Below are 27,099 nucleotides of genomic sequence, written 5' to 3' on the forward strand. Positions count from 1 at the left end.
GTTTTGAGTTGGCAGTGAGATTTTTCCTTTCTATTGTACAAAATTTTCAACCTTGTGGAAATAGTGTAAATCTCTCAAAAATTCGCAGGCGAAACGAAGTAATATCGAATACAAACGGAAACGATTTAATTAGTGTGCATTATTAAATTAAAATTATGCATTTAATTGTTTGTGTAAAAACAAAAACATATATTGAAAGTGCTTAATTGAACCACAAAGACGTAAGTTGAAAACCGAGAGTATTGAAGGGAGAAAATTTACATTTACGTAGTTTACGCATTTGTCATATGCGAAAGTGTTGCTAGTGTTTAAGAAAAGAAATGGTGAAGTACTAAAAGTGTAGAGGTGAATAATCATAAATAGTTAAATCCTAAACAAGGGCGCACGAAAACTTTACACACCAACAACAATAGGTTGTTGAACTTACGTGCTGTAGTCGATTTTGTTTATTTATGTGTGTTTAGTTACATAATTTTTATTACCAATGCTTTCAGCAAATACAATAAATATATGAGAGGCAAGATGTGTAATTGGCTATACATGCAACCCTGCAAATCTTGTATTACTTTTGACCATTAGTTTCGCCAATTGTCAACATTAACTGCATTTTGACATTTCGCTTTCTCAAATGTCACCAATTCGTTCATTGTGATTTTTCTTTCACACTGTGTAGATTTTTCTCTGAAAAATTTTATAACTTTCACGAAAATCACCTGTAAATTTATATTTCAATTAACCGGAGCGATAAATATACAATAAAAATTGAATTTAAATATGCTATAAAAGCTTAAGTAGCGGCAAGTGTTATTAATTGTGTAGTGCAAGCAAGAAAAAGGTAATACTTCATTGGTGTTGGTGGTGGTTAGTGAAACCATGAAAACTTCCACGTAAACTTTTTCGTTTATGCTTATTTGCCGCACCACCAACCGTAGAAAAGCAACAACATCACCTTAACTTGAGTATGGGAGTAGTGACAACAACAAACCCACAACTGAGCCAACAATATAGTGTTTTTTCTTATTCTTGTATGGTCTGAGGATTAAATGGGGCTAGATTATTGGCACCCATATACACATGTACATATATATTCAATTCATATCCATATTTTGTAGATACGGCAGGTGTGTTTTATACGGTTGTTGGTCGTAGAGCATACGGCATTATTAAGCACTTTTATTTTATATATTATATTATTGGTAGTGGAACATTTACTTTCAAATTGGCATAAAATGCAGAAAATGGGAATATGTGAATTATAAATATGTATGTATATATATCTCGTGTGATTTTGTTTGCATATATGAAATAGGCACAATTAGGATTTGTGGATTATTTTCGTATCCTCTCTATTCAATTTATTTAATATTTAGTATTTGCATTATTAATAACAAATAGTTTTACGTCACATGTTTAACAACGAACTACGAATACATTTTATTGTCTTCATTTTCATTTAAATACAATTTAACATGGTCAATCACCTTAAGTTTACTTGTGTACCACAAACAATCATATATTTGTACATTTCACATCAACATTATTTCATGGGCTTTTTTTATTCCAATATTTGGCATCTAGCTTCAATTTCGGTGTGTAAATTGTAAAAATGTCTTGGGTGCAAAGTAATGCACCACCCCCTACGCTGCCACAGCAGCAGTCGCAACACCCCTATCCACAACAGCAGAAACATCTAATTCCACCGGTGGCTCAGCAGCAACAGCCACCGCTAAATTTACAACAACAGCAACAGCATTTAGCAACACAATCGCATGCACAAGCAAACACCGTTGCTGCAACAAATGCTTACACGAATCCGGCACCACCCCTTGCATCCAATTTGGCTTCCACCACTAGCGCTTATATGAGCAAACCGATAAACGTTAACAATAACATACATCAGTCGCAACAGCATAACTCTATGCGCTCACAAATGCATGCCAACGGTGGTACACACCAGCAACCGCAGCAGCCTGGTCACTTTGGCATACAACAGGTAACTTGATTTGCATTAACTGGGTCTCACCCGTGTGAATGTGTGTAAATTTGTAGTGCTGTCCTGTTACTGGTGCAAATTTAGTTAGTATGCATTATGTACACATGCAAGTTTGGAATTTAGAAAATTTATTGAGACTTTTTTTTAAAATTTTGGTCATTACATTTTCGGGACTCATTTCATTCTTTTAATTCGGTTTATTTTATTATATTTATTTATTTCAGTTTATCACATATGTTTATAGTAGATTTTATTTATTTATTTGGTGCATTGTTATTCCATTAAATACGAAGTGAATTGTATTGAATATGCCAGTTCACGACCTCATTATCATGAGCATTTGCACTGTGATACAGGTACATATGTATGTGTGAGTGAGTGCGTGAAAAGCACTTACATACATACCGTATACATGTATTTACATATATAGTATAGCGTAAGTAGCTTGAGTATAAAAGGTGTTTTTATTAATATTTGCATTTATTAAAATTAACAGCTGGTTTAACTAGCGTTTTATTACAATTTTCTCTGGTTGCCAGCTAAACGTATTTTGAATATTTTTAATTTGTTCATGAATGCAAGTATAGTATAAGGTACTTGCATTGTTATGTATATAATTTATTTTTTTCGGATTTTAGAATTTGTAATTAGCAGCTTTTTCTTATCTGTAAGTAAATACAATTTGCAAAGAAGCGAAAAAGTTTTTGTTTCTTTAAGTTATTTTCTGTACACAAATTTATTGTAATAAAAGCCTCACAAATGAGCGTCTTATCGGCTACAACAATGTGTTATTGCATATTTTTGTTTGTTTTGAGTTCAACTTTAAATTATGTATATATTTTTTGTTGATTCGTTTATTACATTTGTTTTTTTATTTTTTCATTGCATTGTTATCACAAATTCAAATTAGTAATTAAAATCTAATAATTGCTTATAATTTATAAATTAAATAAAATTTTTTTATAAATATTTATTTTATTTGCATTTATTTGATCAAAAATAAAAATAAAAAAATTAAAAAATATAATAAAAAAATAAATATTTAAAGATAATAAATTTATAAAATAAAACAAATTTTGTAAAATTTGGAAAATAAAAAATTAAATATTTGATAATATTAAAAAATTATAATTAAAACACAAAAAAGCTATTACAATAAAAATTTATAACAGAAAAAAATAAACTAAATAGTATAATAAAAGAAATAAAAATATGTGATTTTATTAATAATTGTAATTCAAACAAAACATAATAAAATAACCAAAAAGCAAATAAAATACTTAAATATCTGATAATATAAAAAAAAATTATTGAGAAACAAAAAATATAATAAAAATACGTCATTAAAAAAACATTCCAAAATAAAAATTAAAAAAGCAATATAATTTTACTTCAAAAAAATAGTAATTAATATATAAAAAAGGTAGTTCTTAATAGATAAATAGGCAAATTACTTTCTAACAGTATTCAATATATGTATGTATAAATTTTGAGAGAGACGACAAAAAGTTAGTAAGAAATTTTAAGAATAAAAACTTAAACGTCTTAAAAATTGTTTTTGGTTCTTTATTTTAATGTTTTTTAATTTTAATAAAATAGACCAACCCGAACAGCATACAATTGCAAATATTACATGTACATATGTACATAAATCCAAACATTTGAATGTAAAAATGCACAAATAAAGTGAAATTCGCTAGCCAGAGCGAATACAATTATTCTGCATAAACTTTACGAATTCCAAACCAGTTTTTCTTTCTAATAGCCATTGTTATTCGTTTTGCAGCAGCAGCAGCAGCCATCAGCCGCAGTGAACGCCTGGCAGCAACAGCCTTACGCGCCACCAAACAAAATGATGCAATCGAATGCTGCCGCCGCGAACAACAATTGGCCGCAACAACAACAGCAGCAGCAACAACAAAATGCCAACAATTTATATCCACAGCCGCAGCAACAACAAACAACTGCACCACATAACATCTGGCAACCACCAGATCTGCCAACGGCTAATAACGTGCCAACACAACAGCAGCAGCAACAAGCATATCCACATCCAACCACATATGACAATTATTTCACAGCAAACCAAAACCAAGGAACACAGCAGCAGCCACCAACAGCACAGCCAGCTGCACAGACGGCACAGACGTCACAATATCAACAGCCTCCACAGCAAGTAGCGCCTGACGCGGCCAACTATTTCCACTATCAGCAGCAGCAGCCGACACAAATGCCACAGCAACCGCCGCCCCAACAATCAGCCGCTGCTGAGCTGTTCGACAATAGCAATGCGAACAACAGAAGCGATGGCTGGGGCGACTGGGACTGGAATGATAATGGCAACGTGGTTGGCGGTGAAGTGGAACAAACGCCAGCTGGGCAGCAGGCGCCTCCCTCGACGCAATTGCCCATACAGAAACCGGCGGTACAACAGCAGGCACCGTCGCTCAATGCATTTGACGCGCAGCCTACGAATTACAATGCGCCCAATGTAATCGAGGAAAGTTTTGGTGCGCAGTCGAACGACAACTGGAGTTGGAATATTGGCGACGACGTCAATGCGAATGCACACAGCACAGGCGTCGACAACGAATCTGCAACAATAACACCTCAAGTGCCAACTACAAATAATCGTCAATCGGCACAAGTGCCGCGGCAAGTTGCGAGCAGCGTACAAGTGCCTCAACAGAAAACCGCCGAATATGCAGTGACCGATGCTGACGATGTGAGAGCTGCAGCGGCAGCAGCAGCAGCAGCGAATGTGGGTGAGTACAGTCAGAATTAGTGTAAAAAGCTGCGGCAAACCCTTCTGTATTTTATTTTTATTTAATCCATTCTCACAACTTTTTACATTTGCAGGCAAACCCGCCGCACTTCCGCTCTCCGAAGCGACCAATGAAAACTACAATACCACGGCGCCTGCCCACGCGGCGCCACCTAGCGCTGCACCCCCAGCCGCAGTTGGTGTTGGCAGCAACATTCCAAACTCTGTTTATGTGTCACAAGCAAAACCGGTTTCGCGTCCTTCACGCCAATACGCTTCGCCACCAGGCGTTGCCAGCCCGACCAGTGAGCCATTGGATAATGCTTTAACACCGCCACAGGCATTCCAAAATGAAGTAGCCACGATACAGTCCGAAGTTATGCCGCCCACAGCCCCACCTGCCGGCGTCGCCACTATCGGTCTACCTCTGCAAACTCCACCCCCTGCATTGTCACCGCCAAGTAATTTGCCGCCACCACCTGGCGCTACCGCCACTGCGGGTAATCCTTTCAAACGCGCAGGCGCAGCGCAACATCACCGCGGCGTCAATATCGCAGCGCCACCTGCTGCCCCGCAGCAAATCACAGCCGCAGCCGTAGCTAACGCGTTTGCTGTGCCACCGCCGCCCGCAGATTTTGCCAATCCGCTACTCAATCATTTGGAACCGGATAATTCGGAAATCTTACATGAAAATCAAGAAGTGTTGGGCACTGCTTTGCCAATACCGCCAACATCGTTGTTGCTGCCCACCATACAAACTATTACTTTGCCGGGCGCAGCAGCGGCACAGGCTCCTCCACCGCCACCGCCTAACGATGAGCGCAATCAGTACTTGCAGACAAGCCCACTTTCGGAGAATCCCGATGAGGAGTTGAATTTGGAGGCCGACAGTCTACCGCCGCCAGGCTTATCGCGTCTAGTGTTGGGGCAGCCGGAGCTGCTAGAAGCCACACAGCGCATGGTGACTGGTACGGAGGAGCCGGCCAATATGCATATGGACGAGCGGCACGCTGATGGGGAGGACACATCTTTGGAGCAGGCGCCAGCAGTACCGCTGCTGAATGCGTCGCAACGTGGCGCTTTAGGCAATGCCGCGAATTTAACAGGTATGATTGACATTATAGTAGATTTCGGCAGTTTTAAATTTTATAATCTTAAATTTTATTTTTGTTATCTGCAGCAAATAACACGCCAAACAACAATAGCAACACCATAGATATAACCACAGACCGCAATCTGTATTTGGTACCTGGTGAGAGCAATATCAGCAACGAGCAACGCGTCGTTACTGGCGTTGAACGCTCGCCGGAGAGTAATGCGCCGGCGCCACCGCCACAAATCGCTAGTGGCCAACGCGAGATCGAACTGGATGGCGAGAACTTGGAAGACCAACAACAGGAGCAACAGCACCAGCAGCAACAACAGCTGCAACAACCACCGCTACTCACGGTAAACAGTCGCGACGAGCCGCCTTTAGAGGGCGCTGCTGCTAGCAACGAACCTTCACCGCCAACGGTTGATGAGAGTCAGGACGTTCATCATCATCATCATGTACAACATCACCATCATCATCATCATTCGACGAAATCAAAGGAGCTATCCAATGCCTCGACGGGTAATGATGAAAGCGATCCATTGCCGGAACATCAGCATCATCACCATGCCGCACGTTACACTGGCGCCGGCAGCAATAAGTCGCGCAAGCATTCAACCGGCGAGTTGGAGCGCAAAGTGCCTGATCGTCAACAGCGCCGCGACAAACAACGTAGCTCCGCCGATCGCTACGAGAGCGATGATCTCGAGGGCTCCGAACCCTACTCAAGTGATCGTGAACGCGAGCGTGACCGTCGTCGCGGCTATCGTGAGGGTAGCGTGCGCAGTGATCGCGAACGTGAGGAGCGCGATTATGCCAAGGATAAGAGGCGTCGCGCTGGCGAGCGCGCAGATAAGCGCGACGAACGTGATAAGTTACGCGATAAGTATTATACACGTGATAATGGCAAATCGGATACATTGCGTCGCAGTGGTCGTTACAATCGTCAATATGACGACGATGTGGAAGATGTGAGCGCGCGACGCAAAGAGCAATCGCGTCGCAGCGGCGCGCGTCATCACAATGATGAACGCGCCGGACGCAGCGACCGCAGCGAGCGCGACTATGATGACTACAATCGTCGTCCACGTGGCGCGCCCAAACGCGGCGAAAAAATCCATGACGAGGGCCGTGATGTGCGCCGCAGCAACTATGTGGATGATGAGCGTCGTGAGCAGCGGCGTACACGTCGCGATCGTGGAAGTGATTACGATACAATTGAGCGCCGTCATCGTGGCGCCGGTGGCGACAAATCAATGCGTGGCGAACGCGCCGATCTGCGCGAATACGAAGAGTATCGCAAGCAAAGCTCACGCAATGCACGTGAGAGTGATTTGGAGAAGGAGCGCGCACGCTACGATCCACGCCATGCCGCCATGTATGGCTACCCGCCAGGCGCGTATGGTTATGATCCCTACGCTACATATTACTATGAGCAAATGGCGCGCACCAATCCGCAGGCATACTCGGAGTGGTATAAGAAATATTATGGGCATGCAGCCGCTGCAACGGCATCCAGTTTGAGCGCACATGCCGCAGCAGGTGGAGACCATGCTAGCTTAAATAGCAGCTCGTTGGCGGCTGCCACGGCGGATGGGCGTGAGTCGGTGCACTCGGGGCGCAGTTCGGTGCAAAACGAAAATGATCGGTAAGTTGGCTGAAAATTATATTTACCGCTATCATTTTTGTTATTTGATTTTTTCGAGTTTTTACTTTTTCATTTAATTTTTATTTTAATATTTAAGCTTGCATTTATTTAGAAATTTCGTTACGTTAAATTTTGTTGTTATGCTTTGCCTTGAAAGTGTATATACGTAGCCTTAACTCGAGTATGAATTGCGTATGAGAACCAACAACGTAGACTTTGCTTCACTAAAATCCTGTAATATGTTTCTTACAATTTGCTTTTCTTACACCTGAAACCCGCTTTTTTTGTTTTTAGTTCGTACTAACGTCTTTAACAATTTTTTTAATACAAATTGAGTTTTTTTTAAGTGTGAGTAAATAACTTTTTAGTTAATTAAATAGAGATATAATAAAAAAAATAATATTTTAAATAAAGGTAGATATAAAAATTAAAATTTTTCATTTAAAATATATCAAATCATCAAAATAAAACATTAATAATATCTAATAACACAAATAAAATAAATATTCAGTTAAAAAAGAAACCATAAACTAATAAAATATAAAAAAAATTATAAATAAAAATCGCAATGTAAATTATTAATTTAAAAATAACACTAAACACAAAGTTAAAATATTGTAAAATTTAAGATAAAAAGCAATTCATCTTAAAAAATCAAAAAAATATATATTAAAATAAAATTTGAACTTTAATTAATAGAATATTATTTTTAATAAAGATAAAAAAATTTAAGAAAAAAAATATAATATAAAAATATTAATACCCTATATTTTAAGAACAGAGATCACAATATTAAAAAGCAATACCATAAAAAAAGATAAAAAATTTAAAAAAAAAGTCTTATTTGAAATAAAAAATTAAATAAATAAATAAAAAAATATAAATTTAGAAAAAAACACAACTAAAATATTATAATTATTAAAAAATTATAATAATTATTAAAAAAATTATAATAATTATTAAAAAATTATAATAATTATTAAAAAAAATGATGATAATTAAAAAATTATAAACTAAGAAAAAAAATATCAAAAAAAAAAATGTTTGCCAAAAAAACTAAATTATTTGTTTCTACTTTTGCTCAAGCAATAAAGCTTTCAGTACGTAGTATAAGAATGCATTTATTTGTTGCTATTTATTTAACTGTTTTTACTTGCTCTACGCTCCAAAAGAGTTAAAGAAAATACCAGATATACATAAGTTTATTTATTTGTTGTTATTTATTTGTTGTTATTTATTTTTGTATGCAGCACTTGTTAGTTAAAATCTCAACAAGCTCTTTAACTGTTTATGTAGATAACAGTATAAAATGTTTTCATTAGTGATAGTAGATTAGGAATATAGTTTTTATCACTTATTTGGCTAAGATGCCGTCTTGACGTACATTATTTTATGAGGATCATTTTTACATCTGCAGATAATTTTTATTTTTAATAATTATTATTTGTTGTTATTGCTTTGGGCACAAAATCAATTAATTAGCTTTCAAATATGTTATAAAAATTTATTTTATTTTTATTTATTAAATATTTATTTTAATTTTTTTTATTTATTTTTTATGAAATATTTTATTATTTTCTGTTTTTAACTTTCAGTTTTATTTTTTAGGATTTTTAATATATATTAGTACATATGTACATATGTATGTACTAATTTTTTCGGATATTTTTCTTATTAAAATTTGTATATATTTTGAGTTTAATTTTCTAAAGAAATTTTTAAAAAGTGTAGTGAATAAAAGAACTTAAGGGAATATTTTCTACATTTTTTATCAAAATTTTGTTTCTAGTTTTTTTTAATTTTTTTTTAAATTTTAAAATTATTTTTAATTTTTTTTTTTATTATTTTTAAATTAAAATTTTTTTTTTTTAATTTTATTATAGTTATTTTTTTTAATTTTTTTTAATTTTTTTATAGTTATTTTTTTTAATTTTTTTTTAAATTTTATTTATAGTTATTTTTATTTTTTATTTTTTATTTCTATTTTTTGGGTTGTTCTTTTATATTTCTAATTTTTTATTATATTATTATCAAATTTCTTTCTTTTTATTAATTTTTTTCATTACTTTATTTTTTTTTTCGTTTGTTTCATTATTAAAATTTGAATTTGGTTTTCTAAAAATTTATTGAATAAAGCTCTTTAGGCGAGTTCCATAAACCACTAACTTATAAACAAAGCTTACTTTTAATACTAAATAATTTTATTTATCCAAATAAAATATATTAACTGCATTTTAATTAGAATAGTGCCCCTAGTTTTATATAATAGATACCGCTATATAATATTAACTATAATAAACCTGAAATCTCGCTTCGATGAACAAAAGTATCGATAAAATTACAAAATTCCAGGTTAGAACCATAACTCTTCAACCTTTCCACTTCACTATGTGTTTCAAAAAGTATTTACACATTACTGCCCACTGTTATCTAATATCGCTTGATTTTCGTTTGCAATTATGAAAAATTTTGCGAAAACTTACTACAAATGAAACTAAAAAATATACTTTACGAGTAAAAAGTTGCCTAAAATGCAGATTGATGGATCTAATATCAAGACATATGTACATATTTTACCATAAATTTAAGCGTGCATATTTAGTGAACATGTATATCGAATTGTTGATAAAATTTAAATAATAATGTTACGATTTAAAGATTTGAAAACTTTCGTAAAGAAATTTATTACTGCCTTTCGAACAACATTTTTTAAATTATTATTTTGTTAAATATGTGGGATTTTTATCTAATGCTAGCGATTTTGAAGTTATCGATAAAAACGATACATTTTTAATCGGGTGTTGTCGATAATAAGGTTGAAATTTTAGTGACTATTAAACATTTGTGACCATCAATACTGTATTTCTCTCCATTTTCTAATGAAAATCGAAACTTAAGTCAATCAACATTCATGAAATCGAGAGATTTTGTACCAGACTAAAGTTTTGAAATGTTTCCGTAAATATACATACATAAATATTTTTTTAATTTATTGATTAATGCACCAACACCATGTTGAATTTTTTCTGATTTCGATAAATATTTTCATATGTCACGAACGAAAATCAAAAGTCTCCATTTTTATGTATTTCCCCCATCAATAACGTAGCGTTGTATGTATGTATGTGTGTGTGGCTAATATCTAAAACTTGGATTCCTTAAGTATTACTAAAAATATTAGTAGTAAAGTGAATGTGATTGTCTTACATTTGTCTACAAAATTTAGCATAATTAGCATTTTTAAAATGATAAAAAAAAAATAAAAAATACGAATAATTGGAATTGCAAAACGCAAAAAACGACAAAATCGAAAAAAATTAAATAAAAAAATAATAATATTTTATAACAAAAAAAATTTGAAAAAATTAAAAAAAAAAATCGGAAAGTTTTATAAAAAAATTTGGAAATTTTACAACAAAAAATTAAAATTTTAAACAAAAAATAATAATATTTTCTAAAAAAAAAATTTGAAAATTTCAAAAACAAAAAAAATTAAAAGATTTAAATACAACAAAGTAAAAAAATTACTACTATTTGTAAAATTTATAAAATCTAGCAGTCATTTTGTACAAATTCAATTTGCAATCATCATCAATCACTTCCTCAACTTTAGGTATACACAAGCATACATTTCACAAGCCAATGAATACCATCGTCATTTGCAACAGCGACAACTGCATTCGCAACAACAACAGCAACAACATATGATTTACAGTCAACAGCATACGAATATGTCACTCAACTCTACAACGCTAGACGATGGTACGGGCAGCATGTACGGATCCGCTGGCGAGGCATTACGAGCTGCGCGCTCCACAAGCAATCTGTCGCAAATTGGCAGCGGCATTAGTGCCATAACAGGCGGCGGCGTCGGTAGCGTTAGTTTAACAGCATACTACGCTGGTGTCGGCGGTGTTGGCGCGGCCTATTATGCGCGTTCCGATTACGCGGAGTCCAGGTGCTGCCAAGCAACAACTTTTCTGCTACTACTTTCTATCATTTATTTTCGTTTTGCTAGTAAAAAAAGCTATCTACAAGTTACAAATTGCTCTCTATACGTATGTGTTAGTTTGCCCACAAGCGTTAGGGGTATTCACAGTGTGAGCGAAATGAGATTGATGCGTTCTAAAACACGCGTTACAATGTTTAATATGATGATTTAGTAGCAAAATAACGAATAACGTTTTTTTTAAACTAAATCCTTTCAATTGAAACCAACTTTTCGTCAAATATATGGTTTATAAAATAAATGATCATGTGTTTTAAAACAATATGTGCACTTAAACGAGCCTAAAGATGGTTAATATTGTGGCAAACGAGCTCAAAAGTATTTTTTTCCGCGCATTAGTCTTATATAGCTGGTCTTAATTCGTTTGTTCCCTACAGTGTTTTTCAAACTTAACACTCAAACATAATTTTCTAACTTTATGCTTTGTAAATAGCAAAAAATTTGTAATTTCGCATTAAAACATTTTACACAAACCGCGCTGTGAATACCTCTAATCATATGTCTGCGTATTTTGTTTGACCTATATTGGCTTACATCAACAATTTTCGACTTAAGTAAACTTTCAAACTAGTTTTAGTCTCATTACATAAGTGCATTTTTGATATCTGATATGCATATACATACCATATACATATACATATATAATCATAGTTACATTTGGCACATATACACATGCATACATACTCGTATATGACTATTGGCTGCTTTATTTCTTACATCGAATTCGGCATATTTTCTATATTTTATGTATGAATAACTCTATCGATATATGTTTCTCTGATGTTATCGAAAATCTTATGTGGGGTTTACACTTTTATTCATCTGTGATGTATTGATGCATTTTAGATATTTCATTATTGGATATGTAAATATTTCTATTATTGAATTTGGATATATATTCATTTTGAATTTTATATAATTGTATGTTCGAAAACGTTTATGATTCATTTAATATGGGTGCTCACTAATCATCATTATTTTAACTATAAAAGTCTTTATTTTATGGATTTATCGAATTTTTTGTTTTTTAATTTTAACTATAAATTTAATTTTTCTTTGTGAACTTATGCAACATTTTTTCTATTTTAGCTATAAAACTTTACTTATATTTTTTGAACATAATTTATGAACTTATGGAACACTCAATTTGCTGCCTGCCATGCAAATTTTGTTATTCAGATCTATTTTACGATTATCTCCAACTTTTGGTGTTCGTTATTGCACAAATATACATACTATAGTTACTCTTTAACGTTTCACTACACTGCGCCTTAATAACAGAGATGTATGTACATACACATGTACATTTAAAAGGTTTATACCAAAAATATGATTACGTTTTCTGCTTTGTTAGTTGTTTTTTTTAATATCTTTTTAATATTTTTTTCCCTTTCAAAACTTTAAAATATTTTGTGTAAAATTATTAGAATTATTACAAAATTTTACCCCAAAAAGTTATGTTTTTGACCCTCAAAAATGATTTTTTGACCAAAAAAAAATAATAATAATGAGTGAAAATTTCTTTTTTATTTTTTTTTAAATATATTTTTTTATCGCTTTTAAAGCCAATAATCCAATTATATTATTTTTAAACAATATTCAAAATAATTTGACCTAAGCCCTTATTATTCGCATTTAATTTTTTTTTGCATTTTTATTTAGCAATATTTTTTTTAACATTTAAAATTAAAAAAAAAATTGAAATTGCTAGTCGGTAGTTTTTTTCCTTTAGAACTATTAAATTTGAATTTATATATTATTATAAATAATTTGTAGAAATATTTCAAAAAAAATGTTGACCCCAAAAAGTTATATTTTTGAGTAAAATGAAAACTTTTTTTATTAGTTTATATCTTTCTTACATTTTTATATAAAAATAAGTTTATGTTAATTTAAAAAAATGTATGTATATTATGTATGTATGTATGTATAGGTGTGTCTTTCTCTTCGCATGTCATTATTTACATATCTGTATGTACATACATATGTACACATGTACATATGTACATATATACTATGTACAAATGTGTATAGATCGAACAGCTTAGCACTCATTACTTATAGAATTTGTACAAGATGCACTCTCTCGCACTAATTTCCATTGTCATTACATACAAAACATATTTTGCCTAATTTACGGATATAAAAATTTGTTTGAATTTTTTATTGAGAAATTAATTTCTTCAAAATGGTAACATTTAAGCATACATTTTAATTCCATTGTATATGCAAAATATATTCTGTAAACTATACGACATTTTCAAATTAAATTTTTTTTTCATATTTTCCAAAAAACAAAATTAATTCAAATTTTTAAAAATTAAAAACTAAATATTTCACAAAAAATTTTAAGTTGAAAATGAAAATATAGGAAACTAGATTTTTTTTTGGAAAATATTTTCTAAAATTTTTTTTTGGAAAATATTAAAAAAAATTTTTTTTGGAAAATATTTTTTAAAATTTTTTTTGGAAAATATTTTTTAAAATTTTTTTTTGGAAAATATTTTTTACAATTCTCTTTTTCTTTTATCTAAAATCTCTTGATGGAAAAATGCTATTTTAACTTAATTCAAGTACTCGAAAAACTTAAACGAGTAAGTGATAGGTGCTTATACGAGACTTTTACTTGCCTAAAAAGGTCATGTGAAGGTCATTTGTTATTTTCGCTGAGAAATTCTATATACTATGTATATAGAGTTCATAGTTGTCCTCAAATAATAAACAAATGTAATATTCAAATTCTTTGGTAATAGGGGTATTCAGCTATGTATAAAAAATATCACAGCGAAATCGAGACTTTTATTTCAAAATTCTACTTTTCAAACAGTTCAGTTTTAGAAAAAAGTTAATAATAGTAAAAAAGAACAAAAAAAAAAGACAAAGAAATTTATTATTTTTTTTATTATAAACAAAACTTACAAATATACATGTCTATTTAAATTTTATAGCGAAAAATACTCACTAAAATATATACTCTACTCAAAAATCTATTTTTATTATATTTTCTCTAAGAAATCTTGCATGGTCTCAGAGCAATTAAATAGGTTTTGCGTTGCGCATGCGCTGTACTACAAATCAGCAGCTGTACATTAAATAATTTACTTATTTTATTTTATAATTCCGCTTAAGATATTTTTTATCATTTTATTATATTTACTGTTCTACTTCCGAACATAAAATGGCTTCATTTTAAAAATATAATTTCTTTTTATATTTTATTTCCCAACATTTTTCCGAATATTTTACTAAATGTACTCTCACTTCACTTCTAGATCGGGTCATCTGTCATTGCGCGATGCCGAAGCCATCGCCGAACCCGATCCACAACGACTCACACCACGTAAATTCGTTAACGAGCACTCAATCGTTTCACTGTCGGCCGGCATACTCGTTACCGTTAAACCGAAGTACACTTCACATGGCGCCATTAGTAATATTGTGAAGCTGCAGCGCTTAGGTGCCAACGATGCAACACGTCAACTCTTCCAGACCTATCCGGGTCCATTGGTGCGTGGCCTCACACACAAGAAGACCATTATTGAATTCTGCGAGGAGCAAATACGTTTGGGTCCCATGGAGACCACCATCTACGCCAAGCAGCTGGTGTCCAATAATATTGAGAAATATCGTGGCTCCTATACGCTGATGTGGAACCTACTGATTTTGTTGTTGCGTCAAAATGGCGTAAGTATAAAAATAAATTCTATATACTTTTTAATATTTTATGCATTAATAACTTGTCTCACAAACAGATGGTCGTTGGCACGGATATTGCGGAATTACTCTTGAAAAATCAACAACAATTTCCCTATCAAATCGAGCACGCCGACGCTGGCGACTCATCGGCACTCAGCGCTGATGAGGCAGATGAACAGCAAGCACCAGCAACCGACCCCGCTGTCGCTGAACAGAATAATACCGAACGTGACTCGGGTAACGAAGGCGAAACCGCTACTCATACGAGCAAACAAGCACCCAAATCCACCACAACCATCAGCAATATACCAGTGCTCAGCGATGATGAGATAACCGAAAAGTTCCGTAACTATTTGCTGTATGGCAATGTGAATGAGGCGCTCGACTGGGCCACCGATAACAATTTGTGGGGTCATGCGCTCTTCCTAGCCTCCAAAGTGGATCGGCGTTCACACGCCAATGTCATGATGAAGTTCGCCAACAAGCTGTCGCTTAACGATCCACTGCAGACGCTCTATCAGCTGATGAGCGGCCGCCAGCCGTCCAGCGTGACTAGTGTGCAGGACGAGAAATGGGGCGACTGGCGTCCACATCTCTCGATGATACTCTCAAATACGTCACAAAAGCCCGAATTAGATCGTAAATCGATAACAACGCTTGGTGATTCGTTGCTCAATCGTGGCGATTTATTTGCGGCGCACTTCTGTTACCTAATGGCGCAAGTGGGTTTCGGGCGCTACCAAGAGAGCGCTACACTGGAGAACACACTGCAACAGCATTTGCCAAAGTAAGTTGTTGTTGTTGCTATTTTTGTTATTTTTTTATTACATTTTTTTCCAACTTTTTTTGTTAATTTTTTATTAAATTTTTTTCAAACTTTTTTAAAAAATTTTATCAACGCTCTTTATATATTTTCAGACTCGTCTTGCTTGGCTCATCGCATTATAAATACTTCAACGACTTCGCCGCCAACGAAGCCATCATGATGACCGAGATATATGAGTATGCCTGCTCATTGAATGACGATAAATTCTCGCTAGTCGAGTTTCAGGTAAGCCGGACGCTGGTCTCTACTCTCACTTTAGGCTATAATTATATATTTATTCGTTTTTCTAGCCTTATAAATATTTGTTGGCCACACGCCTGCTGGATTATGGCTATAATTTACGTAGTCTCATGTATTTCGAACAAATTGCGCTGCACATACAACGCGATCCGAGCAAATACGAACCAAGCTTCATTAATAAGGTGAGTCATTATGCTTTTTTTTGGCTTAAAAGCAAACATTATTTAAATCAAAAATCAAAATACTATTTTTCTTCGTAGATCTATGAGTTTGCCGATCGTCTCAAGTACTACGACCCAGTGTTGGAACGCTCCATGGACGATCAACAACACCATGCTGAGGGTGGATTAAATAGTCAATTGCCGAATTTTGAGGAGCAAAAGTGGTTGCAAGACTTGCGCGCCCTGGCAGTGCAACATAAGGTGAGTGTGGGTAAAAACTAATGATGTAGAGTTGCTATAAATAGTTTAGAATATAATTACTGCATAGTAGTGAATAATTCACTAATATATAAAAAAGTAAAATAACTGATTTAATAAATATATAATGGCACATGCTGCATATAACTAGCTCATTGATGCAATCAAGCAATCAATACCATTAAATCATTATTAATTCAGCGCGCAATTGCATGTCATAATGTCTTATATACATACTTTTTCAGTGGCATTATGGCAACTTAAATCAGCATTTTCCAATGCAGCCGCTTGTTTCTCTTTCTTAAATTCAAGTTTATTCCAAAACAGTTTTGTAAGCCCTTGTGAGACGTGTAGTATATGCCTACACTAAAAGTTTTAAATAAATTTTTATGCTACCTTATAAAAATTTGTTTTCTAAAGTGAATTTACTGTTATTCAAATCCGAAAAGGTGTTATAATTCATATTCAGCGGCACTTAAAACAATTTATTATGCAGCTTTATTAATTAAGTAAGTTCTAATGCGTATTTGACAAACAAACGTTTATAATTTCAGCTATTCAGCGCAGTAAAAGTAACGTCACATTTTTAATTTTCATTGTATGTTACTTATGCTAAGAAAATATGTTTAAAAAACGTACTTTCAACTATTGAGTGCATATTTTTAAATAACTGATTATTTCTCAGTTCTTAAAAGTTGTCATAACTGTTTTCAGCGCATTTTTAAAGGGTATTATACGTCTTTTTGCCACCATATTATGTTTTTATAATTGCATAAGCAAATTGTATGGCATATTAAGCGTATTTTTTTAATGTTTTTGTATATTCAGCTCACTTAATAAGTCATATTATGCGTTTATTAATATTTGTGTGTATTCAGCACAGTTAAAAAGTCAATTATTAGCTATAGAGCGCGGTTGTAGTACCTTACACGATTTTTGTTTTACCTTACACGATATTTAAGTTGAAAAATCTTTTGTTCAATGCATATTCAGCTATTCAGCGTGCTTTTTAAATATACAAACCGCTCTTCAGTGCATAAAAGTACTCATTATTGTTATTCAGCGCATTTTTAAGTGTTATAAATATTTATTTTGTTGGCGGAAATGGTTCTAACGCATATTAAGCTTTGATAAAGCGCCAATTCAGCGTAAATTTCATTCACTTCGAATATATTTACCTTAAATAGGCATGTTATGAAGTGTATTCAGCATATTTACTAGATGAGTATTATTTTATTCAGCGCTATTAGCGAAAGTTTGACAAAAAATTTTATGCAATTTAATATTAATACTTTAATGAGATCCACACTTTACGGTTTCAAATTGCTTTTTTCAGGACGAATATACCAGCCCTGCTGCACCGGTGTATGGACAAATTGCCGATACACAGAGTCAAATCGATCAACAATTTGTCGAGATAAATAAACAATTTAATGAGTTGAATTTGCAATATCAAGGTCTCGGCAACGTCGAACAAACGCCTACCTATTACAATCCAGACGCCATGCAACAGCAGCAACAACAACCGCATAATGATATATCTGCTGAGCATTATAATCAGCACCAACAGCAACAAACAGCAGTGGCTGGCGACTATAATAGTCAACAACCAAGCCTAGATGCACAAGCTCCGAATCACTCGGCTGGCGTTGCACAAGATGCCAACGATGCAACATATGCTTATTACAATCAACAGCAACAGTACTTGCAGCCAATAGATGCACAGCAGCAGCAACAGCATCAACAGGAACCTCACTCAATACCTTACTATGATCCCATGCAACAACAGCAGCAGCAACATTATCAAGGTTATGGCGCAGAAGCGGTGGATGCGCAAAATAATGCAGCCGCTTATGATTACTGGGCACAACAAAATCAACAACAACAGCAAACACAACATGCCAGCTATGGCGACGAGGTAAGTGGTGTGAACTTGTACGCTTGCCGTTAAATGAGAATGAAAGTGTTATACAGAAATTTGTGTACGCAAGTGAAATAAGTGGAGGTCCCTGAAGAGCCCATATATTTTTTGTGAAACAAAATGTCCCTTGCACCACTTCCCAATATAAGCACCGTTGCACTGTTATTAAAAGTGTTTGCACCTGTTGTTTCTGTTGAAAAGCTTTGTTTTGGAGCTGAATGCAGAGCATGTAAAGGTGGTCAAATAAAATATGATTCTGCAGCTTTATATTGTTACACATAATTATGATCTCACTGTTTATTACTGTTAAATATGTTTAGAAACGTTAAAACTCAAACTATGCATTTGGAGAGTTTTACAATTTTTGGAGACTTGTGTAGACATTTAATTTTTAGTTAAAAATGCAATTTAATAACCTACGACTACGATTTCGTGTATTAATGAGAAAAAGTAGGCTTTAGAATTTGTGTAGACTATGGAGACTTTTGACTTTTGTGTATGTAATCTTACAAGTTTATAATTGCAGGCGTTTGCTAACATTTTTACAATTTGGAGACTTTTTTCATATTTGTGTAGAGTTTCCTTTCCTCGTTTTTTACACATTTTTGCTCTTTTGAAAGGTTTTCAATAGTTACTGTAATGTTATTAAAGGTTTATAGAATTTCGGTTATCTGCCGAAGTCTCAATCCTATAGTTTCGCTCTCCAATTGCCTGCTTTTATTTGGCCACCGCCATTTTTTGATATTTACTTTCCTTTTAACATAAATTTACCACAATCCTACAAATTTGTACGCATGCTTACCTTGATTGGAATTATGCTGCTGCAGCACGCCAAAAATGATGATGAGCTCGCTATTGGGAAAACAAAAGCAACAACAAAAAACGTGGAAGCATATTTAAATAATGATGATATGCTGGCATTGAAGCAAATGCCACTTAAAGCAAAGTCACAAACAACTACAACATATAAAACTACTTTGGAGAGTATACGAAAATTACAACAGCAGAAAGACAAACCATTGGAAATCACCGCTGCAGCAGCCAAATTATATAACAGTTATGATGGGCCGCAAACGCGTGTCGCAAAAAAGCCCAATACCAATCACAACAACAACATCAATGCGAAACAGCAACAACACGCAGCCACATTGACCACATCGTTCCTCAGTGCGCCGCCAGATGTAAGTAGACATAATAATGGTGTGCTACCACAACTACTACAACAAATGCAGCAACAACAAAAGCAGAATATGCCACAGCAACAACAAATGCTTGCACAAACCATTAATGCATGCAATGATAAGTTAACTAGTAATTTAAGTTCGAATTCGAACACAACTTCGAATACCAATGCGAATGTTCCGGTAAAGCGCGTCAATTTCGATTTGCCACAAAAAGTGGACAGTGTGGTGTCGGCGGCGCGGGTTGAGGCCGCAAATAGGAAATTTCCGCCGCCGCCACCATCTGCCAATGTTGCCAATTTTAGTACACAAGCTAGCAGCAATAGCAGTAGTATTAGTAGTAGCGGTAGTAGAAATAGTAGTAACAGCCACACAAGTAGTAAGGCAGCGGCACTCGGCACCGAAGGCGTCAGCAATGAAGCACGCACTAACTCCGCAAGCGCTTCCAACTCCACAACTACGCCCTTAGCTGGCAGCGCTCAAGCGACAAAAACGCTTGCTGCCTATCAGCGCGGCTCAAGCGCTTCGGCAAATGACACTTCCAAGCCACTCACACTGCCGCAATACGCACGCAAAGCTTCCAATCGCGCCGAATTGGCTAGAACGCACCTTTCGCCCTACAAACAAATCGTCTATAACGGCACCTATCCCATCGACTTGCCGCTACAATCACGCTTCGAAGCGCTGGGACGCGACTATGATCCCGAGGCGAATGCGCAAACGACACGCCTCAAATACACACACATATTGAACGACTACGATCTGGATGATCATGACTTACTCGACGATGTGGCCGAGGAAGATGAGGATGACGACGACGACGATGATGATGACTATATGGTTGATGACGATGATGCTGACGCTTACGATTATAACGAAGCTGATGAGCTCGAATTCGATCAAGTGAATGAACGCATGCCGTACAACATGGCTGCTTTCCTGCCGGAACAGGACCGACCCGAGCGCGGCACATTGCTCAACAGACTCGGTGTTGTACGCGAGGTGAGCACTTCCAACAGCGTGTCCCTGACCGGCGCTGAGGCTGCCAGCGGCAGTGTGACCACCAGTAATCATCACGCTGTTTGGTCGATGCAAGAGCTCATCGCGAACCCGGCAATACCGCTCAACTATCAGAAGATGTGTCATGAAGTCGAGCAGAGTTTGACGTCGTTTGAGAAGTACCTGGATTCGAAAACTTTCGAGCAGCGCAAGTCACAACAGCAGCCAGTGCGCACTTATGATATAGATGGGCCGATTGGCGAGCCGCAGGACAAGAAGCATATTTAAGTTGACGGTTGGTAAAAAGTGTTGGCAATTTTGATTCAAAAGTGTAGGTTGCGATAGACTTTTGAAAGCAGAATGTGGCAGGTTATTTAGCTACTGTTGAACGTGCCAATCCATATTAATATCGAAATCGAAAATATCGATTTTTATTCATCGATTTTATTCAATTCAAAAGCGGTTTGAATTACACAATTCGACGGTCATATACAGCTATTATGTGTTATGCTATTTTCTGTGTTAATTTGAGTTACTTACATAGATATATGTAACTCTATTATACTTTTTTGTTGTAATATTATTATAAAAGATTAATCTCATAATAGCTAGTCTTTTTCTCGAAAAAAAAAAATGTTTAAATTATAAAATATTGAAAAATGTACATTTCGTTTAACATTTTAGCAACTCAAGGCGAACAAATTTAATTTTTTTTAATAATGAATTCGAACATCTATAATTAAAAATTCATTCTCACGAATTGTTATCGGGGTTCCGATAATTAGCTTACCCTTATGTATTTAAACAATTTTTTTTGCAAATTTTTGTTATTATCTATAATACTTTTTGCTAATTTTATATTGGTAAAACAAAAATATTTCAAATATTGCTTTAAATTTCTTTTAAGTACTATGTATTTCTGCATAAAACTTGAATTTTTACAATTTCGAGCAATTTTTTAGATTTTGTAGACTTTGGAGACTTTTGAAAAAGTCTTAAAAATCTCTGCGCGCTTTTCCTAGACAGTTTTTGACAACATTTTGACACTTAAATACGCTTTGGAGACTTGAAAAATATTGTGTAGAGTTTTTTAGACTTTTGAAAAGTTTTAAAAATCACTGCACGCTTTTCCCGAAACAGTTTTTAATAACTTTTTAACACTTCAATACGCTTTGGAGAATTAAAAAGTATTGTGTAGACTTTTTGTAAACGCTTTTTTTGCATTTTAATGTTATTTGCATACATTTAATATTGTTTTACAACAACTTGAAATATCAGAAAATGTCCAAAGTGGCAGATTTTGATAATTTTGCATAGAATAGCGCTGCTCAGCGCATATTCTTGCCATTTTGTAGTACTTGTAACAAATTTTTTAACATACCATAATTTATTATATGTTAAAAAGCTTGAACCATGTTTACTTTCTGATGAATATGTAGGAATCAAAGCATTTTCAATTCAATCGAATTTTTTTTTTAAAGAAAGTTTATAGCTAAACTTCTTGGGAATTAGAATAATAGAAATAAATTAATGTAATTTAAAAAAATTTTGTTTATGATAACAATTCGTGTGAATTTTAATGCATTTATTATTGCAAATAATATTTGTAGAAAATTAATAATTTTTTTAAATTAAATTTGAACAAAATTTTGTTAATCTCATAAATTATATTTGTGCATTTGTAAAACTGCAATCTTTTTGATTTTTAATTTTGTTTTTAGTTTTGGTTATCAAAATTTTTTTTTTAATTTTTAATGCTTTAAAAAAATTAAATTGAAATTTTTTTAATTTTTAATGCTTTAAAAAAATTAAATTGAAATTTTTTTAATTTTTAATGCTTTAAAAAAATTAAATTGAAATTTTTTTAATTTTTAATGCTTTAAAAAAATTAAATTGTTTTTTTTTGAATTTTTTTAAGCTATAAATTTTTAGTTTCTTTTAATTTTCTTTTTAAATATATTTTCTTTATAAGTATGCATATTAACATTTAATTTTCTTAAAAAAATATATACATATATGTTTTTTGTGTTAAATTTTCTAAAATTTGTAACACCTAAACACATCAAAACTACATTTACACTTGAAGTAGGAATTATTATAATTTTTTTTTGGGAAAAATCAGCAAACTCAAAAGAAAAAGGTTTCGCTTGCAAAAATATTTGTTTTGTCTTTAAGAAATCGTTTTTCTTAACTAAAAAAATATCATATAAATCTGAAAATGGAATTGTAACTGTTTGTGCTCATTGTAAAAAAATGAAAATAAAATTAAAAATGAAAAACAAAAAGAATGTGCTTAATTAAATTGTTACTCTGATATAAATTGTATAAAAGCTTACAAGCATGCCAATAACTGTATTAATATAAATTATATTACAGCCAAAGCATATTTATAGATTAACACCAAATAGTTTAAGCGGAAAACTAGTTTCAACTACAGGGAAAAAATCATTTTGCTACTGCGCCTGAAAGCTTTTGTCGCTAACAGAAAAAGCTTTAAGCTTTTTTTGGTGAAAGTGTTAAATTTAAAGTAAGCTTTCACTTATAAACACACAAGGAATTAAATTTAGAAAAACTACGCAATTATTCTACATGAAAGTTTCGCAAGCTTCAGATTTTTAATGCAAGCTGCTGACTACAAGTGAAAGCTGCGTGTGAAAACTACGAAGAACTTCGATTCAACATTTGGAATACATATACAAGCTTGCTGCGTTAAAATGTGCGCAACTTTTAGATGCCTTTGAAAGCTTTTAAGCATTTTAAGCTGCATTTTATTAATTTCATTTAATTTCTCTTATATAAGCTACTAACGCCGGCTGTTTTAACGATAACTGCTGTAATTTTTGACTAAACACAATTATCTTGCAGTACTTTTACAGCTATTATTATTTTTGACTTTATTTCTAATTTCTTAACAATGCATTGCAAATGTAACATTAAAACTTCGTCAATAACCTTTAGAATGCGCGGCCTACCATATCCATGCCGAAATCGAAAATGTATGATTCGGAAGATGAAAAGCAGCAGCAACAGAAGGCGAATGCCAACGATGGCGGCAACAAACCGAGTGAGCAGAAGGGTGGTAAAAGTGAGGCTGGCAAGGAGACGCAAAAAAGGTGAGTGAACATAAAGATTTCATTAACATTGCCTTTCGCTGTATTTTTGCGGAAAGCTTGGTTGTTATAATGAAAGCTTTTAAAAATTTGAGAGCTTTAAAAGCCTATACAACTTTCAGCTCATCTTCGAAAGTTCAAGTTGTTTATAGCAAAAGCTGTTTATCACGACAGCTTTTAATAATGTATTGATAGTGTAAAACACAAAGCTTTGAAGGCTCTCTAATGTGTAGTACTTATTTTTTTCCTCTGAGAAAGTGGAGAATTTTTAAGTTGTTATATACAAATATAACGCTCTAAACGTTCCGTAACCATAAATTTGTATTTTTTATTTTGATTTCTTTAAAGCTTTCATGATACTTAAAAGCTTTTTTTTCTCCAACATCAACTTTCACAGATCTCTGTAACCTTTTACACCTGATTCCTGTTTCTAATTGTTATTAATTTACTTTTGCTACCTCAAGCTTTATTTGGTCTCACCTAAGCTTTCACAAAGCTTTTGAACTCGCCTTATTTTTATTTCTAATATAAAAAAACCTTACTTTCCAGCTCCCAGCAAAGTAATCAAAACTCCGGCTGGTTTGGCGGCATTTGGAACAAGCTTTCACTGAAGCCCAAAAATCAAATGATTTTGCCCGACGACAAGAATCCCAGCATAGTTTGGGATCCGGAAAAGAAAAAATGGGTAAATACAGATGGTGACGAAGCGGCCGAAGAAAGCTTCAAGCCGCCACCGAAGATGAGCGATATAATGGCACAAGCGCCACCAGCAATGGGTGCGTCCAATGTGCCAACTGCGTCACAGCCGTATCCACAACCACAACCGCAACAACAACAACAACAACTGCAACCTCAGCCACCACACCAACAGTCCTCACCATTGCTCGACACGCAACAGTATGCTGCGCCCACACAATCACCAGCCCCTGCCGTCTCACCAGCGCCTGTCTCCGGCTACAGTGCGCATGCGTTGACCGGTGCCGATGCGGCAGGCGCAACTAAAACGCCCAGTTTGCAATCAAATATGTTCAAAATGCAACGCAATCGAAGTGAGTCACTTTTCTTTCTTAAAAAAATTATAAAAAAAATAAATAAATAAATATAGAAATATTAAAAAATAAGTAAAAAAATCTAAAAAATAAAAGTATTTTTGAACTATTTTTTTAATCAATTACATATTTGTTTTTTCAATTGCAGCCTTGAAGAATTCCTACGTCGATGTGTTCAATCCCTCAGGTGCCCCTATGAAGGCGGTGGAAAATGTGCTGGCTCCGGCTTTGCCACCGGCTGCAGTGCCGCAAAGTGGTTTCTTTATACCGGGCCCGGCGCCAGTCGCCGCTGCGGGCGACAATAATGATGCTGGCGCGTATCAGCAGCAACAACAACAACAACAAATGCCGCAACAAGATGTGAGTATGGATTTTTAAGCATTTCGTGGTAATAAATTGTGAATAATTTTTTTTTAAGAACCACATTTTTTTTTTAATTTAGTATGCATAATGATTTGTAAAAATTTAAGAAATATTTAAAATTAAAAAAAAAATATTCCTTCGTTTATGTAATATTTAAAATTAAAAAAAAAAATATTTCTATAAATGATTTAATTTGTTTTTAAATATATAGCATTTCGATTATTTGAATTTTTAAAATAATAGTAAATAAATAAAAGAAGTAATTCAAATAATTGTAATGTTATACATACATATTTATATTTTTTTACAATTTTTTAAACATTCTTTCAGATTTGTTTAAAATTTTTTTTAAATACTTCATAATTTTTTTTACCGACGACGATACTTATTTTTTGTAATTTTTTTTTAAATTTTTTTCAGAATATTTTTAATTTTTTTTTAGAATATTTTTAAATTTTTTTAGAATATTTTTAAATTTTTTAGAATATTTTTAAATTTTTTCGAATATTTTTAAAATTTTTTTTAGAATATTTAAAATTTTTTTTTTCATTTTTCAAAAATTGTATGAGAGTCAAAAGTTTTCTGAGAATATATTTTTTATAATTTGTAAAATATCTTTTCGTAATATTTTTTTTTAATGCTAAAAGCATATTTTTAATATAAATTTTGCTTCTTTTTATTAAACATTTAATAACTAAATATGTCGTAAATTTTTACCATTTATTATGTTTCGTAATTTTTCAACTTTTTTCTGAAAGTTTCTTTTAAATTTTTTTTTAATTTTATTTAATTTATTTAAATATTAAACAATTAAAAAAAAACGAAAATTATTTTTTTTTAATTTATTTTCAAAATATTTTTTTTATTCTCGAAAAATAATTTAATATAATATTTCTTATGTTTTAATTTTGTTAATAAAAAATATTATTGGCTTAATTTTTTAAATATGTTTTAAAAATATTTTTGTTTTTTGTTTATAATTTGTAAAATATTTTTTCGAAATATGTTTTTCTTAATGCTAAATTCATAATTTCTTTCTTTCTTTCTTTCTTAAATAATTCATAAATTTTTAGCAATAATTATTCTTTGTAATTTCTTAAATTTTTTTTTTTAATTTTAAGAGATATTTCTTTTAAACTGTGGTAAACAGATCGGAAGAGCACACGTTTTTATTATTTTTATTATTATTTTTTAATTATTTTTTTAATTATTTTTTTAATTATTTTTTTTTTATTTTTTTTAATTTTTACATATTGTTTTCAGATTTTTAAAAATATTTTTAGAATATTTTTTTTTTTTTAAATATTCTTGATATTTTTTTTATATATACATACATATGTATGTATACATATTGTAAAATATTTTTTTTAATACTAAATTTTACTAAGATTTGTATCTCTTTTTTTCCTTATAATTCCAGGTGCCACAATTCTACAATCCAAATCAATTCAGCGGTGGTGCTTATTAGATAAGACAGTCAAACCTTCACTCACACACACATATACACATACAAACTAAACAGTGGGAATACTAAAATAGTCATACTCTTTTACAGTTAGCTACAGTTAATTAAATAGTTAAATTTTAACAAAAGAAAGTTATGCAATTGAAGAAAAATAGTAAAATCAAAAAACGATATAAAAACAACAACAAATTAGAAAACGACATAAATCAATAAGTAAATTAATAGACTGCTTGGCGTGAGGCGCGTGTGGTCAGTGGCGAGCTGTGTGTGTGGCAGTAGCGTTTTAGTACACTAGGCAAACGAAATAATGACGAAAATGAAAT

General features: G+C 32.9%; 1 protein-coding gene across 9 annotated transcripts; it reads left to right on the top strand.

The window, feature by feature from the left end:
- On the top strand, positions 1-27,099 carry LOC120776097. Of its 9 annotated transcripts, XM_040106583.1 has the most exons (16): positions 1,607-1,993; positions 3,780-4,758; positions 4,853-5,863; positions 5,938-7,498; positions 11,112-11,456; positions 14,780-15,191; positions 15,260-15,990; positions 16,122-16,254; positions 16,320-16,451; positions 16,530-16,691; positions 18,025-18,606; positions 19,437-19,790; positions 23,748-23,902; positions 24,449-24,948; positions 25,097-25,308; positions 26,732-27,099. In XM_040106583.1, exons 1-16 carry the CDS (start codon positions 1,607-1,609, stop codon positions 26,777-26,779), a joined length of 7,704 nt encoding a protein of 2,567 aa, XP_039962517.1. In that variant the 3' UTR covers positions 26,780-27,099. The 9 variants fall into 9 exon arrangements, with proteins under 9 accessions (XP_039962514.1, XP_039962521.1, XP_039962519.1 ...); XM_040106588.1 differs by lacking the exon at positions 19,437-19,790; XM_040106580.1 differs by lacking the exons at positions 23,748-23,902; positions 24,449-24,948; positions 25,097-25,308; positions 26,732-27,099 and adding an exon at positions 1-221 and having other exon boundaries at positions 1,579-1,993; positions 19,437-21,604.

Source organism: Bactrocera tryoni, chromosome 4, assembly GCF_016617805.1.
Source record: "Bactrocera tryoni isolate S06 chromosome 4, CSIRO_BtryS06_freeze2, whole genome shotgun sequence".
Taxonomy (NCBI): domain Eukaryota; kingdom Metazoa; phylum Arthropoda; class Insecta; order Diptera; family Tephritidae; genus Bactrocera; species Bactrocera tryoni.